Source organism: Danio aesculapii, chromosome 24, assembly GCF_903798145.1.
Source record: "Danio aesculapii chromosome 24, fDanAes4.1, whole genome shotgun sequence".
NCBI lineage: Eukaryota > Metazoa > Chordata > Actinopteri > Cypriniformes > Danionidae > Danio > Danio aesculapii.
The window spans coordinates 665,791-682,740 of record NC_079458.1 but is presented as its reverse complement, the minus strand read 5'-3'; the positions used below and the strand labels follow the sequence as shown (position 1 = coordinate 682,740).

At 33.5% G+C, this 16,950-nt stretch overlaps 1 protein-coding gene and 1 long non-coding RNA gene across 2 annotated transcripts in view; one reads left to right on the top strand and one right to left on the bottom strand.

Moving 5' to 3' along the window:
• Positions 1 to 16,950, top strand: part of slc22a17 (solute carrier family 22 member 17) — a 36,397-nt gene that overhangs the window by 8,302 nt on the left and 11,145 nt on the right. The window contains exons 4-8 of the mRNA XM_056450666.1: positions 6,671 to 6,774; positions 6,962 to 7,116; positions 10,686 to 10,851; positions 13,863 to 13,978; positions 15,264 to 15,372. Coding sequence (XP_056306641.1) covers positions 6,671 to 6,774; positions 6,962 to 7,116; positions 10,686 to 10,851; positions 13,863 to 13,978; positions 15,264 to 15,372 — 650 coding nt within the window. The remainder of the gene's footprint in view (positions 1 to 6,670; positions 6,775 to 6,961; positions 7,117 to 10,685; positions 10,852 to 13,862; positions 13,979 to 15,263; positions 15,373 to 16,950) is intronic.
• Positions 8,378 to 16,950, bottom strand: part of LOC130218472 (uncharacterized) — a 41,656-nt gene continuing 33,083 nt past the window's right edge. Inside the window, exon 7 of the long non-coding RNA XR_008835951.1 lies at positions 8,378 to 10,845. This is a non-coding gene — a long non-coding RNA (uncharacterized LOC130218472). The remainder of the gene's footprint in view (positions 10,846 to 16,950) is intronic.

Here is a 16,950-nt window from a genome sequence, read left to right as displayed (position 1 = left end):
ATCTTATTTTGAATAAACATGCTATAAAGCAGAAAAGAGAAATGACGAGGCAGGGAGGTTAGACTTAAAGTTCTCGATGAGTCAGGTCCAAAAGACAACAGATAATTCTATAAAATACATATATATTTTTGTCTCTTATAGTATTGTCAAAATAAATTAATATTCCTGCAGAAGACTTCTTAAATGATCTTAGAATAAAACTCCAGTTGTGTCTTTGTCTTCCAGTTACAATTAGGACTGATTTCTGTTACTTATTTAGAATATTAATTGTATAATAATAATAATAATAATACCAACAATAATAATAATGCTTTTATTATATATATATATATATATATATATATATTTATATATATATATATATATATATATATATATATATATATATATATATATTTTTTTTTTATTTTTATTTTTTATTTTATTTATTTATTTATTTTTTTGAGGAGGTCTCAATGCAAAAGACAGTGATGTTGACTGGATTTAAAAATAACTCTTTATTAAAACCATATTTGTGCTTATATTGACTTAATATAATATGCAGCTCCAGGCAAGAACATTATTACAACATTATTGCTATTCCATCATTAAATGACTTTTTTTACACACTCTTTATACACTCTTTTATCTCCTACCCCGACCCCCAAAAATTGTCCCTCTGGGATTTCTGTAAGCCCACCCTTCTGTGGTTGGCAAGAACCGGGCCTGTTCCAAGGTATGTTATTCCCAGATAACAACCGCTGAATAACTCATCCGGGAACTGAGAGTATGTTTTTGACAGTTTGGCACCATCATGTTAAAAATAATGCATAGGCAAACCGCGCCCCAAGTTTGTCCAATTTCACTCACCCCCCCCCAGGCACCCCTCCCTCGAGCCAATATTATAATGCATGCATGAACATCATTCACGTATTACTTGCTGTGTTAAAAGTGCATAGCATTAATTACTGATTCAGTGTATTAATTACTGATTAAGTACTGATTCAATGACTGAGCCTGTTTCTGTGAGGACAACATGCTAATCTGTGGTTGGATTCCTGACACGACTAACCGTAAATCATCTTCCACTGTCAATAAGCATGAGCCATACTTGCTTTTGATGTACGTACATACAGAAAATGCTGCTTCGCAATTCCAAGTTCACTCAGGCCTGACGGTGTGGTTGAGTCGAACATTGAGTGTTTACATGGACAACAATACTTTAATACGATTTTAATACGATTAAGACAATACTCTGATTAAGAGGCTACCATGTAAACAGCAATTTTTGATGAACTTAATCCGACTAAAGTCATAGTTAAACTAAACAGAAATGGAATTAAGACATGTGGCGTCTGCAGATATTAGTGGCATTACTGAAATAAACACCACAATCAAACTATTACCGTCATGTAGGACTTTTCGCTGATTTTGTGACAAGATCAACACAGGCGTCTGTCAGTAAAGGACCGCACACACACACACACACATCACGAAATGCGAACGTTTTTTTTTTCTTTCCATTCAACGTGCGGTATCAATAAAAACAACACTCTTCCACCAGTCCTTCATATTCACGTCAAATACCCCAGTTTGTCACGGGGACGTGAATGAAATGTTCATGAGGGAAAGTAAAACTACCGAACTGCTGTTAAAGTCGAGAAATTAAAGATGAAATGCCCAAAATTACAAGAGACTCTGGAGGAAACGTGAATAGCCTGGTGACGCAACCATCAAAAAGCACTTCACGTCATTATATTATTGTCTTATTCAGATTAAGGCAAACAACTCTTACTGATGTCCATGTAAATGTAGTCGGTAGTCTTCAGAGTAAGTGAAAGATCCAGAAGAGCATCCTGCTGATTTGACTTTCATTCATTCACCGTCATTAGTTTTAAAAAGCCCGCTCCATTTTATTTGTATATATTTTACTGGAACACATTAACTCTACAGGTGCCTGATAGTTAGCTGTGGAGCTAACGTTAATCATATTATTCCCTCTAGTCTAGTGAACACATAAAAATCGTCATCATAATTTACTCGTACACGCCTCAATGTCTCGCGCCCCCCCAATAGGTGTTGGCTCACCTCACAGTTTAAAAAACCCCTGGGTTACTATATGCTTTATTCAATCAGTTTTGTATTTTGAGTGTTTGGCGCCATCTAGTGTCTGAATATTGCTCAGGTTAGTGTATAATCCATCAGCTGCTTTTGTTTTAGTCAGCTTTGCATTTAATTAAATAATTAATACACTATTACAGCTCAGGACAATGTTTTGTGTGTAATTAGCCCATGTAGCCGTGTAATAATCAGGATAAAGCACATCCAGATGGTTGTTATAAAGTCTGAAATGCAGCTCAGCACTGTTGTATAAGACTGAAGGCTTTATTCTGTTCAGCATACACTAACATAAGTATTTCTTACAGAATGGCGAGTTGTAATGTAGTCCTCGACTATATTGTTATATAATGCACCAATGAGCTTTCAGCGTGTGATTGTGCAGTGATCGAAAGTGACTGAATGTGTTTGCTCTTATCAGAGTCCCTCACTGTGTTCATGAAACACTAACAGCAGCTGATGATAGATTATTAATATGCAGACAGTATCCACTCGTCTACTGTAGAGTTGATCTTTAACTAATGTTTGCTCCGTCTCTCCCAGTAAGTGTCTGAACTCTGTCAGTGTGGATTTACTGGAGGTGGTGAGTCTGGACGGGTTTATATTTAGCTGATGTTTTGTGGTTCTCCACCCTGAAGTCTGCCCGCCCGTATGTGCTGAAGGACTGGTTTGCTCACATTCAGATGCTGTTCATCATGTGACGTCTGATCATGTGACGCTGCAGTTTACATGCAACATAAACATAGTCAGTGTTGGGTTAAAAAGTAATCGCTGGGCAAAGATTAGAAGTGATTAATTGCATTCAAAATAAACGTTTGTTTTGAGGATATGTGTGTTTATTATATATATTTATTAAGTAACACACACACAAACACAAACTATACAAAAGTTTTTCTGGCATAGATATTTAAATTATACACATATTTTAAATCCAAATATTAGTGCTGGGAAAAGATGAATCGCATTCAAAATTAAAGTTTGTTTTGACATAAGATATGCATGCTTATATTTATATATACATATATATATATATATATATGTGTGTGTGTGTATTTATATATATATATATATATATTTATATATATATATGTGTGTATTTATATATACATAATAAATAAACACAGTACACACATATATTTTGTCAATTTAAACTTTTATTTTGGATGTGATTAATGGGGATTATTCTTTGCCCAGCACTAAAAGTAATATATTACAATTTTAAGCCCATCTAATTCTTTATATATCCACAAACAAATATAACATACCACATACTTTCACATGGCTGTCCTTAAAAAGTACCAAGTAACACGTTTAGTAACATAACATAATAATATATAAGTTTTTCCCCAGCACTGTCAGTAATGTGTGATGTTAAATGTTATTTTAGTGTTATATTTATGTACTGTTAAAGTATTTATATGATTTCAGAGAGGTTATTATGAACTTTATATATTTAGTTTTCATTTTTAGTTTTAATGTTTGTGTTGTATTTGTTTGTCAGATTACAGTTTTTCTCAGTGGCTTTGGTGCGTTTCTCACTACACTATTTACATTTGCACAACAGTTAATGCATTACTCTAAACAGTTAGTGCAAACTGCAAAACCTAGTGGATAACCTGCAAAAGCGTGTCACTTGCTCAAAATGGATCGCTCATTCCTCAAAAGTATTGATGTCAATAAAGGTGTCAGTGTCTTGACAAGTCCTGACACCACTGTTTATGAACAAGATAGTCAAATGGCTTTGTCCTGTGTTCATCATGTCAGTTTACTCTGTAATCTTTTCCAAAGCAAATAATATTTTGGTGACACTTCCTAAAAATGCTCAAGACAGCACTATATACTATTTGCACAGCCATTTTAAACTACAGTAAAGTTAGACATCACTGCATTTACTGAGGTATCTGAGTACAAGACACTGAATATGTATGGTTCACATTTTTACTGAATATATGCTCTTTGCAACACTACAGTAATTTATTCACAGCATTGTGCAGAAGAATAAACACACCCTTATTTACTACAAACATACACTCTCATAGGGTAGAGCTGTGCACAACTGTAGACAATACTGCAGTACATACTGGAACTGAACCTACAGGTCTGTAAATCATTCATCAAACTGTTCAATTTAGAAGACATTTTCAGGAAAAACAGATTTAAAAATCTTTTATAAAGTTTGTTTGACAGATTTTGACTAGTTCAACATTTGTGTCTGTAATGACTCTAGTAATGAAATGAGCACTATTAGTTTAATATGGACTGACTATTCAGCATTCACAAGTGTAGTTCACTTTGCCTGACATGACATAAGCAAATGATGCATGTCCAAAAGCATCCGCAATTTGTTGGAAGGAATGAGAAACTGCTGCTATGATGTGCACAAATGACTAGCTGTTCTGAGAAATGCATGAACTGTTGTGCAAATGTAAATAGTGTTGTGGGAAATGCACCAAAGCCACTGAGGAAAACTGTAATTATTCTTCATGTGGATTTGTATGTCTCTATAGGTTTTTGTTTTACTTGAATACACAATCTTGAGCAGATTATTAGTGGCCAAGATTTCTAATATTATAACTTGCTTTTGTTAGCGTTCCCATGTAGCTGTGTTATTATCATTGTTTTAGTTTTACCATGCAACTACGTATAATTAGTATAAACTTTAAATAAACATATAATTCAAACTTTCTCATATATTTGGCAGCGTTTCTGACATGCTTTGTAATATTTATTTAAAGCTTTCATATATTTTTATGTAATACTCTTATTTCTCTTAGTGGCCAAGGCAACAGTCCTATATGCTTTGAATAGATATTTATGTCAGTTCTACTCTTCAAATTATAAATAAAACACAATATAAAATTATTAAATGTTGCAAATATATTTCTCATTTTTAATATTTGCTTTTTATTTTCACCTTTTTTTCCCAATTGAGAAGCATTTTCAGATTGTTGAAATATGTGGTTTAAGTGTGCATGTTGTGTAATATTATAATATTTTATGTAGCTTATTTTAGTTTAGTGTGTGTGTGTGTGTGTGTATATATATATATATATTATTTGTATGTATAAATGTGTGTATATATATATATATATATATATATATATATATATATATATATATATATATACATATATATATATATATATATACTATTTGTATGTATATATATATATATATATATATATATATATATATATACTATTTGTATGTATATATAATATATATATATATATATATATACTATTTGTATGTATATATATATATATGTATATATACTATTTGTATGTATATATATATATATATATATATATATATATATATTATTTGTTTGTGTATATATATATATATGTATATATATATTATTTGTATGTATATGTGTATATATATATATATATATATATATATATATATATATATATATATATATATATACTATTTGTATATTATTTGTATGTGTATGTATATATATATATATATATATATATATATATATATATATATATATATATATATATATATATATATATATATATATATTATTGGTATGTTTGTATGTATGTATATATATATATATATATATTATTTGTATGTATGTGTATATATATATATATATATATATATATATATATACTATTTGTATATTATTTGTATGTGTATGTATATATATATATATATATATATATATATATATATATATATATATATATATATATATATATATATATATATATATATATATATATATATATATTATTGGTATGTATGTGTATATATATATATATATATATATATATATATATATATATATACATATATATATATATATATATATATATATATATATATATATATATATATACATATATATATATATATATATATATTATTTGTATGTATGTATGTGTGTGTATGTGTGTATATATATATATATATATATATATATATATATATATATATATATATATATATATATGTATATTATTTGTATGTGTATATATATATATATATATATATGCACAATATATTCATTCATTTTCCTTTGGCTTAGTCCCTTTATTCATCAGGGGTTGCCACAGCGGAATCAACCGCCAACTATTCCAGCATATGTTTTACACAGCAGATGCCCTTCCAGCTGCAACCCTGTACTGGGAAACACCCATACACATTCATTCACATTCACACACGCACACACACTTATATACTCCAGCCAGTTTAGTTAATCAATTCTCCTATAGCGCATGTGTTTGGACTGTGGGGGAAACCGAAGCACCCGGAGGAAACCCACGCCAACATGGGGAGAACATGCGAACTCCACACAGAAACGGCAACTGACCCAGCCGGGACTTGAACCAGCACTGCGCCGCCCTGCACAGTGTATTACTATATACAGTATTCTATGTGCAGCTACAGTATGTTGTGTGCAAATTGGAATATTAAGTATGTGTGTTGTTAAATAACTGTGTGTGTGTTTATAATTAGTGTTTGTTCCACAATAATTATCAAATGTTGATGAGATGAACACTCGCACTATGTGACTTCCTGTGTGTTGTGTTTGACTTCCTGTTTCTGTCAGTGGGATCTGGTGTGTTCGCGGTACTGGCTGGTTCCAGTAGAGGAGGTCTGCTTTATTCTGGGGACCCTGACGGGCTGTCTGTGTCTGGGCTACACGTCTGACCGGTGAGCCACTCTTCACCGCTAGTGAAGTTTACAAAACAAGACTAAAACTATTGGTCAAAACTGAAATGAAATGAATGAATAATTCACAGTAATTAAACACTGAAAATAAAAGAACTGGTGTCTGTGAGTGTAGCGCTGCTCTGACCTGTGTGTGTATGTCTGTCTGTCTCTCTGTGTGTGTGTTCAGGCTGGGCAGACACCGTTCTCTGCTGGCGTCTCTGGCCCTGGCTGTGGTGTTTGGAGTGTGTGTGTGTGTTTCTCCATCACCGCCGCTCTTCATTGCCATGCGCTTCTGTCTGGCTGCTGCAAGCGCTGGAGTCTACCTCACACTCTACATCACACGTGAGTCTCACGCACACATGCACACACAACAGCTTTACTCCTATCTATATTAGATTATTCCCCTATATATCAAGATTACTCCTATCTATATTAGATTATTCCCCTATATATCAAGATTACTCCTATCTATATTAGATTATACCCCTATATATCAAGATTACTCCTATCTATATTAGATTATTCCCCTATATATCAAGATTACTCCTATCTATATTAGATTATTCCCCTATATATCAAGATTACTCCTATCTATATTCCGATGATACTCGTCTATATTTGATTGTTCCTATTTATATTCTGATTATTCCTCTTTAAATTCCACCATATATATATATATGCACTCTTGTTATATTATATAATTATTTGTCTATATATTAATATATTATCTACATCTATATATATTATCTATATATATTATCTACATCTATATATATTATCTGTATTTCGATTATGTTCCTGTTTATATTCTGATTATTCGTCTCTAAATTCCACCATTTATATATGCACTCTTATTATATTATGTAATTATTTCTCTATATATTAATATATTATCTACATCTATATATATTATCTACATCTATATATATTATCTACATCTATATATATTATCTACATCTATATATATTATCTGTTTATATTCTGATTATTCCTCTCTAAATTCCACCATATATATATATGCACTTTTATTATATTATATAATTATTTGTCTATATATTAATATATTATCTACATCTATATATATTATCTCTATATATTATCTGTATTCCGATTATGTTCCTATTTATATTCTGATTATTCCTCTCTAAATTCCACCATATATATATGCACTCTTATTATATTATATAATTATTTGTCTATATATTAATATATTATCTACATCTATATATATTATCTACATCTATATATATTATCTACATCTATATATATTATCTGTATTTCGATTATGTTCCTGTTTATATTCTGATTATTCCTCTTTAAATTCCACCATATATATATGCACTCTTATTGTATTATATAATTATTTCTCTATATATTAATAAATTATCTACATCTATATATATTATCTGTATTCCGATTATGTTCCTGTTTATATTTTATTTACTCTACACTCTCAGAAATAAAGGTACGCGATGGTACAAAAAATGTGTTTGTAAAAGTTGTACCTTATATGCTACAGAAAAGACCTCTTCTGATACTGTACTGTAGCTTTTATGGTACAGTTGAAATGAAGGTACACAATTGTTAAAAAAAGGTACATAAGTGTTGGACAGCTCCTTTATTACAATATCTATGAAAATAAATATGACTGGAAAGGCAAAGTGATTTAATGAATAATTTCTATAATAAATCATCAAAACATTAAGTTCTATAAAACAAAACAACAGGTAAAACAACACTATAGGTACAGTATTGTAAACGAAACATTTCAGGTATTTTCAATAATCATTTGGTAAACATGTTCTGATAAATACATTTCCATTATTAATATCTGCACATTGGGGCGAGGCAGTGGCGCAGTATGTAGTGCTGTCGCCTCACAGCAAGAAGGTCACTGGTTCGAGCCTCGGCTGGGTCAGTTGGCGTTTCTGTGTGGAGTTTGCATGTTCTCCCTGCCTTTGCGTGGGTTTCCTCTGGGTGCTCCGGTTTCCCCCACAGTCCAAAGACATGCGGTACAGGTGAATTGAGAAGGCTAAATTGTCCGTAGTGTATGAGTGTGAATGAGTGTGTGTGGGTGTTTCCCAGAGATGGGTTGCGGCTGAAAGGGCATCCGCTGCATAAAACATAAGTTGGTGATTCATTCCACTGTGGCAACCCCGGATTAATAAAGGGACTAAGCTGAAAAGAAAATGAATGAATGAATGAATGAATATCTGCACCTTTTGGCGTTTGTTTTCCACTGCACACATGAGTTGGAAAAAGTCCTGCATATGCAAAGTGTTGATGCAGACATTTTACTATTGTAAAACTAATCAGACATTGTGCAAATCTCATTACAATAATTCTGCATCATTCTGTTTCTATTTTAAATTTAAGTAAATCAAATGAACTTTTAGGTGATTTCAAAGGTATTGTGTGAAATGTTTCATATTGTAGATGGGAGAATGTGTTTCTGTAAAAAACAGAAGTGTGCGCACATCAGAAAATCTCAAAGACAGGTGCTCGATCAAAAACAAACATTGGTAGAAAAAGATCCAAAGAAAATCGGCACACTGCCGCTTTAGCTCTCAAAATAATTTTAATGTCGCAACATTTCAGATCACCTGATGAAGACCATGCTGGTCGAAACGTTGTGACATTAAAAATGTTTTTGAGAGCTAAAGTGGCAGTGTGCCGATTTTCTTTGGATCTTTTTCTAAGAATGTGTTTCTGTAACATTTTTGTGAAATGTTTAGCAGAACAGAGATCTTGTGATTGATGTTATTCTTTCATATATCATGTTTGTACCTTTGATGAAGGATACAATATTGGATCTGCAGGTTTTAAAATCCGAAGGTACATTTTGGTTATTTGTGGGACAAATCATGTCCTTAAAGGTACAAACTGCAATGGTACAAATGTGTTTCTTTGTCTTAAGATACAATTCTGTGCCATAAAAATGTCCTGCCCCAGTGACAAGGGTTTGTACCTTCTTTGGTCCAACGTTTTCTGAGAGTGTATATTCAATTATTCCTATCTATATTTTGATCTATATTCAGATTATTTCATTTTAAAAATCTGCTTAATGTAATAGATCGACTAGACAAACATGGTGAAATCAGTAACATTTATATGTTCTAGAAAATGAGAAAAAGCATCTGGAGATCATCATACAGTGTGTGTGTGTGTGTGTGTGTGTGTGTGTGTGTGTACAGTTGAAGTCAGAATTATTAGCCCCCCCTTTGAATGTTTTTGCCTTTTTAAAATATTTCCCAAATGATGTTTAACAGAGCAAGGAAATTTTCACAGTATGTCTGATAATATTTTTTCTTCTGGAGAAAGTCTTATTTGTTTTATTTCGACTAGAATAAAAGCAGTTTTTAATTTTTTAAGAGCCATTTTAAGGTCAATATTATTAGCCCCTTTAAGCTATATTTTATTTTCTCTAGTCTACAGAACAAACCATCATTATACAATAACTTGCCTAATTACCCTAACCTGCCTAGCTAACCTAATTACCCTAGTTAAGCCTTTAAATGTCACTTTAAGCTGTATAGAAGTGTCTTGAAGAATATCTAGTCTAATATTATTTACTGTCATCATGACAAAGATAAAATAAATCAGTTATTAGAGATGAGTTATTAAAACTATTATGATTAGAAATGTGTTGAAGAAATCTGCTCTCTGTTAAACAGAAAATGGCAGAAAAAAGGGGGGCTAATAATTCTGACTTCAACTGTATATATATATATATATGTATATGTGTGTGTGTGTGTTTGTGATGAAGATTGTGTTGTTTTTACTGTAAACATCGACTCTGGCATCTGTTGATCATGATCTGCAGATATGATGAGCCTCAAGTAGTATATGAAAGTGTATATCTGAGCTTGGTGTGTGTGTGTGTGTGTGTGTGTGTGTGTGTGTGTGTGCAGGTCTGGAGCTGTGTGACCATTCTCTGCGTCTGCTGGTCACCATGATATCTGGTTTGACCATGTTCTCTGGTGAGCTCCTGCTGCTGGCCGTGGCCCTCGGCTGTGGCTCCTGGAGAGGTCTGATTGGGACTGGAGCCGCTCCGCTCTCTCTGTTCCTCTGCTACGGGTTAGAGACACACACAACTGTCAAGTACTTGAAGAATAGTTTATTTACTATTACACAAAGCCAGTCTGATGTTGCACAGGTATATTTGTAGGAATAGCCAACAATACACTGTCCAAATGAGCATATGAGAAAAATCATTACAATATTAAAGGAGAGCTATTATAAAAATTTATAAGGTGTTCAAACACAGTTGTGTGTCAGCAGTGTGTGAATATAACCAGCCTCTAATGGCCAAAATAAACTAATTACATGTTATATAGTTACACTTGATACAAACACGTCTGCAGAAACACTTTGATTGACATTTTCACTTTGTACGTGTCATCAGAGGGGGAAAGCTCCACCCACTAGGGCCCAACTCTCCCTCATTAGCATAGGACGTTAGTCTTGTTTTTGAATCTGCCACTATGCTGACACACAGGTGTGTGTAGCTCCGCCCTCTTCTTAAAAGAGCAATCTCATTTGAATTTAAAGCGACAGTCACCAAAAAGGCTGAACGGCAATCGATCGTCTGACAGATCAGCTGATTGACGATGTGTTCAAACGCTCCCTTGACCGTTTTCAGAGCAATTTCAAATGCATCAAATCAGCCAATAGCGTTCAGCTCTTTCAGATAGCTCCACCCTCAGCATTTCATTGGCTGTGTTTTGTTGACGGGACAAAGCTGTTGAGTGAAAGAGTTGTTGTCAGATCATGTAGTGTGTGACGCCCTCTTGTGGATGAGTGTGAACAACACCGCGATTTAAAGACAAAACCAAGTCAAGTAGCGATCTGCAGATGTTTAAACTCATGTAGTGTGTACTAGGCCTATTTATAAAGGGTCACGAAACACCTAAACACATTTTTTGAGCTGTTGACAGTCATACATGCATCCCACGCTGCTAAAAACACTATTAGGACACATATATTTCACAAAAACGTTAAAATTGGTTGTTTTTGCGTTATTTCAAGCTAATTTGTTCATCATGTTTGATGCATAATAAGTTAAAATGCACACCTATAAATCCATTACTTACTAAAAGGTGATAGCTTTATAAACTATTGTTTATAGCAATGAGTGTATTACAACAAGTTATATTATTAAATATTCATGTTAGAAAATAAATTAAGTTTTATTGATCTAATAAATCCAGCCAGCTTTTAGTGAACCTGCAATATTGTGGATCTGTTCTCTTGCTCATTCTCTCTCATCGCCATGATTTCTGGCCATTTTAACTCATTTTTGGGGATCATGGAGCCGGTATAGATTTGCGGGAGACTCGCGGGGCTTCCGGGTGAGGTCATAAGGTTGGATGAGACACTAGATAGGGGTGATCGCTCTGCTCGCGTCACAGCAGCTCAAAACACTGGAAATACAATGGCTGCACTTGCAACAAAGAGAGCATCACTCACACGAGTCGTGCCAATAGACTGCATAAACAGGTCGCACCGCATCTGTATGTGTTTGAGCTGCTGTGATGCGAGCGCATCGATCGCTCACGTCTGCTCGCATCATTTACCTGTGTTGTGGCTACTGTAGGCTATGCATACTATACAGGAGCATGTGTGCGTCTTCGGTCATGTCAGAGCGCACACTCTCATTCCCATACAGAAGGGAGTGGCTGTGTGGAACTCCACCGTGTGCCATTCAGAGAGCAGACATTTGTAAACGCGCGACCATGTAGACAGACATAGCATCATGTGTAAATAAGATACTACATACAGCTATTTACCTTGTTTATTAAAAGAAGTTGTGATCTGTGATCTATGTAGAAAATAACATTAACTTGGGGGGCGGGGAAAGCCGTTGGGAAGCCGGGGCGCCCCCCTAATAATGGTAGGGGAAACACTGCACTCACATTAGCAGCTGCAGCTCCTCAACACTTCATGTAGAGCTTCATTCAGAATTATTGATCTTAAATTCCCAGTGAAGCATCAGAGCTGTAAAAGCACATCAGCACTCGTCCATCAAGCTGCTTTCTGTGTCTTTAAGACCGTCACACAAAGGTTCTGACAGCATTTAATTAGCAGCAAACTATAGTATTCTGCATTTGAAGTGTATCAAAAATAGTGTTGTTGTATAATTATAAAGAATAATACATAAATGCAGTGCTGTAAAGTAACAAATTACTAACACTCAAACTACTTTAACTGAGTTTTTCTCAGGAATTGTACTTTAGTAAGTAGTTTTATAAATGTGTACTTTTACTTCCCCTTGAGTGCATTTTTAGTGCAGTATCTGTACTTATACATGTATATATGTGTGTGTATATATATATATATATATATATATATGTGTGTGTGTGTTATATATATATATATATATATATATATATAAATGTGTGTATATATATATATGCATGTGTATATATATATGTATGTATGTATATATGTATATGTATATGTATATATATATATATATATATATATATATATATATATATATATATATATATATATGTGTGTGTGTGTGTGTATATATGTGTATTTATGTATATGTATATGTATATGTATATATATATATGTATATGTATATATATATATATATATATATATATATATATATATATATATATATATATATATATATATATATATATATATATATATATATATATGTGTGTGTGTGTATATATATAGTCAGTTATTATTATTGCTATTATTATTATTAAAACTGCATAATGTTTATTAAAATAATTATATATTATTAAAAGATGCATAATGCTTATTTGGAAAAATGGATTTATAAACTATTCATAGTCTGTTTTTGGAAAACAATATAGCACTAAGCCATGAGTAATGCATATAGGGGATTGAATTGGACTTGAATTTAGTTTTTAATCTAAAAAACTAGCAACCATCGACTGCTATTATACTATCACCAAGGACCCCAGATTCAGCTACAGTCGTCTTTAACACTCGACTGGAATTTACCTTATTTTTTTTCTCTTTAACAATCAATTGTGCTGTAGTTATTGCTTCATGAAGCTGCTCTTTGTTTCTGTCATCTACATGTGTTTGCTGGTCTTCAGGATCCCGGGTGTGTTTCCAGAATCACCACGATGGCTTCTGCTCACCGAGACATCTGGAGACGCAAACTCCTTCTGTGAGCGCAGCGACCGCCAGAGAGACGACGACAGCTTCACCGGTCCGTGCACAGACACTTTAGGGGGATATATGTTTCATTTTAGGGGGAAAGTTCTTTTGGACGTGAAAATTCTGTCATCCGTTCCTCATTTTTTTTTTTTTGTTGAACACAAAGGAAGATATACTGAGGAATTATGGGAAAAAAAACAGCCATTGACCTTCCATAGTATTTGTTGCTCCTGCTATAGATGTCGATGACTATTCATGCCCATTCTCATTTCATTCGGCTTAGTCCCTTATTTATCAGACGTCACCACAGCAGAATGAACCGCCATTCATTCATTATACCGCTATTCCAGCATATGTTTTACACAGCGGATGCCCTTCCAGCTGCAACCCAGTACTGGGAAACACCCATACACACTCATTCACACATATGGCCAATTTAGTTCGTCAATTCCCCTATAGTGCATGTGTTTGGACTGTGGTGGAAACCGGAGCACCTGGAGGAAACCCACGGCAACACAGGGAGAACATGCAAACTCCACACAGAAACGCCAACTGATCCAGCCGGGACTCGAACCAGCGACCTTCTTGCTGTGAGATGACCGTGCTAACAACTGAGCCACTGTGTCGCCGTTTTCAAAACTGTTTGGAGACAGCGTGATGTGCAGAAATGTAGACAATTTGTACGCTCACAACTAAGATAAACTTTTCATTGGATAAGATAACATGTGCATGAACTATTATGGAAACACATTCACTGAATAAAACCCAGCAGCACATGTTTCCAGCGTTCCATTGTGTCAGATGTGAAATGTTGTTGTGCTGATAGTAAAAGGCCTCAGCCCTCCGTCAGTCCTTCATCACAGTGCTTCAGTATTATTAGTCTTCTATTATTATTCCCTCCAGAACTGTCTTGAGCATCTGCTCCCGTCTCTGAAAGCCACCGCATTCACTGCATTTTGTCTTTGTCTATTAGAGATCAAACCCCACAGTGGCGAATGCGAACAGTGCATCAAACTACCCTCCTCTCAGCAATATCTGTGCAAGTGTAGCAGAAAGGGACGCTTTTGTTCTCTTTCAGTCATTGGATGAAACACTGCTTTATTCACTAATGCTTCATGCCATATTCCGGTTTCGCGCATTAATTAATATTGCATCTTTAGAAGGAAACACAGTTTATAACTGGCTATTTTTCCTCCAACATTGTTCAGAATATCTTGTTTTGTGTTCAACAGATTAAATAAATCATAAGTTTGGAACCACATGAGCGAGTGGTGAGTGAATGTTATTTTTGGGTGAACTGTCCCTTTAATTAGTGTGTTCCTGTGTGTGTGTCACAGAGCTGGACAGTGAATCGTCCTCGTCTCCTACACGTCCTCATCTGTCCTTCCCTGAGCTGCTGCACAGCAGAAACATCTGGAAGAACCTGTGCGTGCTGGGATTCACATCGTGAGTGATTCACTTGACTCAGCAAGTGCTCTAAAGCGATCATCAATCATCTAACTATGTACTTTGAGTCTTGAAGTGAGGTCATTTTAAAAATATTTTGACAAGAACATTAAAGAAGAGTGTTTTGTGCTGATCTTGGCCTGTCATTGATAATTAAATATGTCACTAACACCATCATTAGGTACATGAGTCGCTGTCTTAAATAGAGATTCACTGAATCATTCATTCTAAATGCTGATTCACATAGAAACTAAGCAAGGTCGTCTTTATGAGTGAGTCATTGAAACTGAATCAAATGATTGATTCAGGAATGAAACAGTTAAATGTTGCTCTGAAAGTAATAAATGTCCTACTATTTTCATTAAAGACACTGAATAATCAAGAGCATATCGTGTCTAAAACGTAACTCGGCATGGGTATTTGGTTATGGTTTATGATGAAAGATTATGAGGACTAATTAATTTCTACTAAATATTCAAGTGCACAGATACATTGTTTATAACAAGCACTACTAGGGCTGCACAATATTGGAGAAATCTAACCCTGCAATAGTTTGCTATTCTGCAGTGATATACAGTGCACTGGAAAAATGATTCAAAGATGATTCCTTGGATTTACTCAATTTTTTTACGTTAAGGGGTTGTAAACAATTTATTTGGGCTGAATTTAAACAAACAAAATAAGTTGAACATTATTAAATTTAATTTGTTTGTTTAAATTCAACACAAATAAATAGTTTGCAACAGTTGAATGTTTTTTTCATTTCTCAGTGAATATGGGGAATATATATTGGTGCATTTCAACCAAACAAATGTATTAAACAGATATATATATATATATATATATATATATATATATATATATATATATATATATATATATATATATATATATATATATATATATTAAAATAATATTTTAGCCAAAGAACATCTTTAGAAATGGAAAGATAATACATTTAAGCTCATGCAAAATATTGCAATAAAAAAAAGACAATTCAACATTTCAACAAAATGGTATATATATATATTTTTTCTCTTAAATTTAGCTATTTTTTGAACATGTTATTTAATATTTTTCCCTAATATATAAATGTTGGTGTACTTGCTCGTTTTTGAACCATTATTGTAAGTTATTTTATTAGATTAGCTCCAGATTTGGCTTCAGTACTGACTCATCTAATGTATATGCACAAATATAATATTGTAGAGCTTCCTATAGAAAATACTCATTTAAATGAGAGATTTGTGAGGAGTGAACTTATATATGCTGAGCGCTGTATAATGCCATATGAATACAATTTCACCAGATTTGACGATTCTGTAGGGGAGTGCATTTGCATAAAATGTAATCAACAATACTGGCATAGATCAATACGGGTGCTCCGGTTTCCCCCACAGTCTAAACACATGCGCTATAGGGCAATTGAATAAGCTAAATTGTCCATAGTGTATGTGTGTGAATGACTGTGTATGGGTGTTTCCCAGTGTAGGGTTGCAGCTGGAAGGGCATCCACTGTGTAAAAAAATGCTGGATAAGTTTGGCGAACCCAGATTAATAAAGGGACTGAGTCGAATA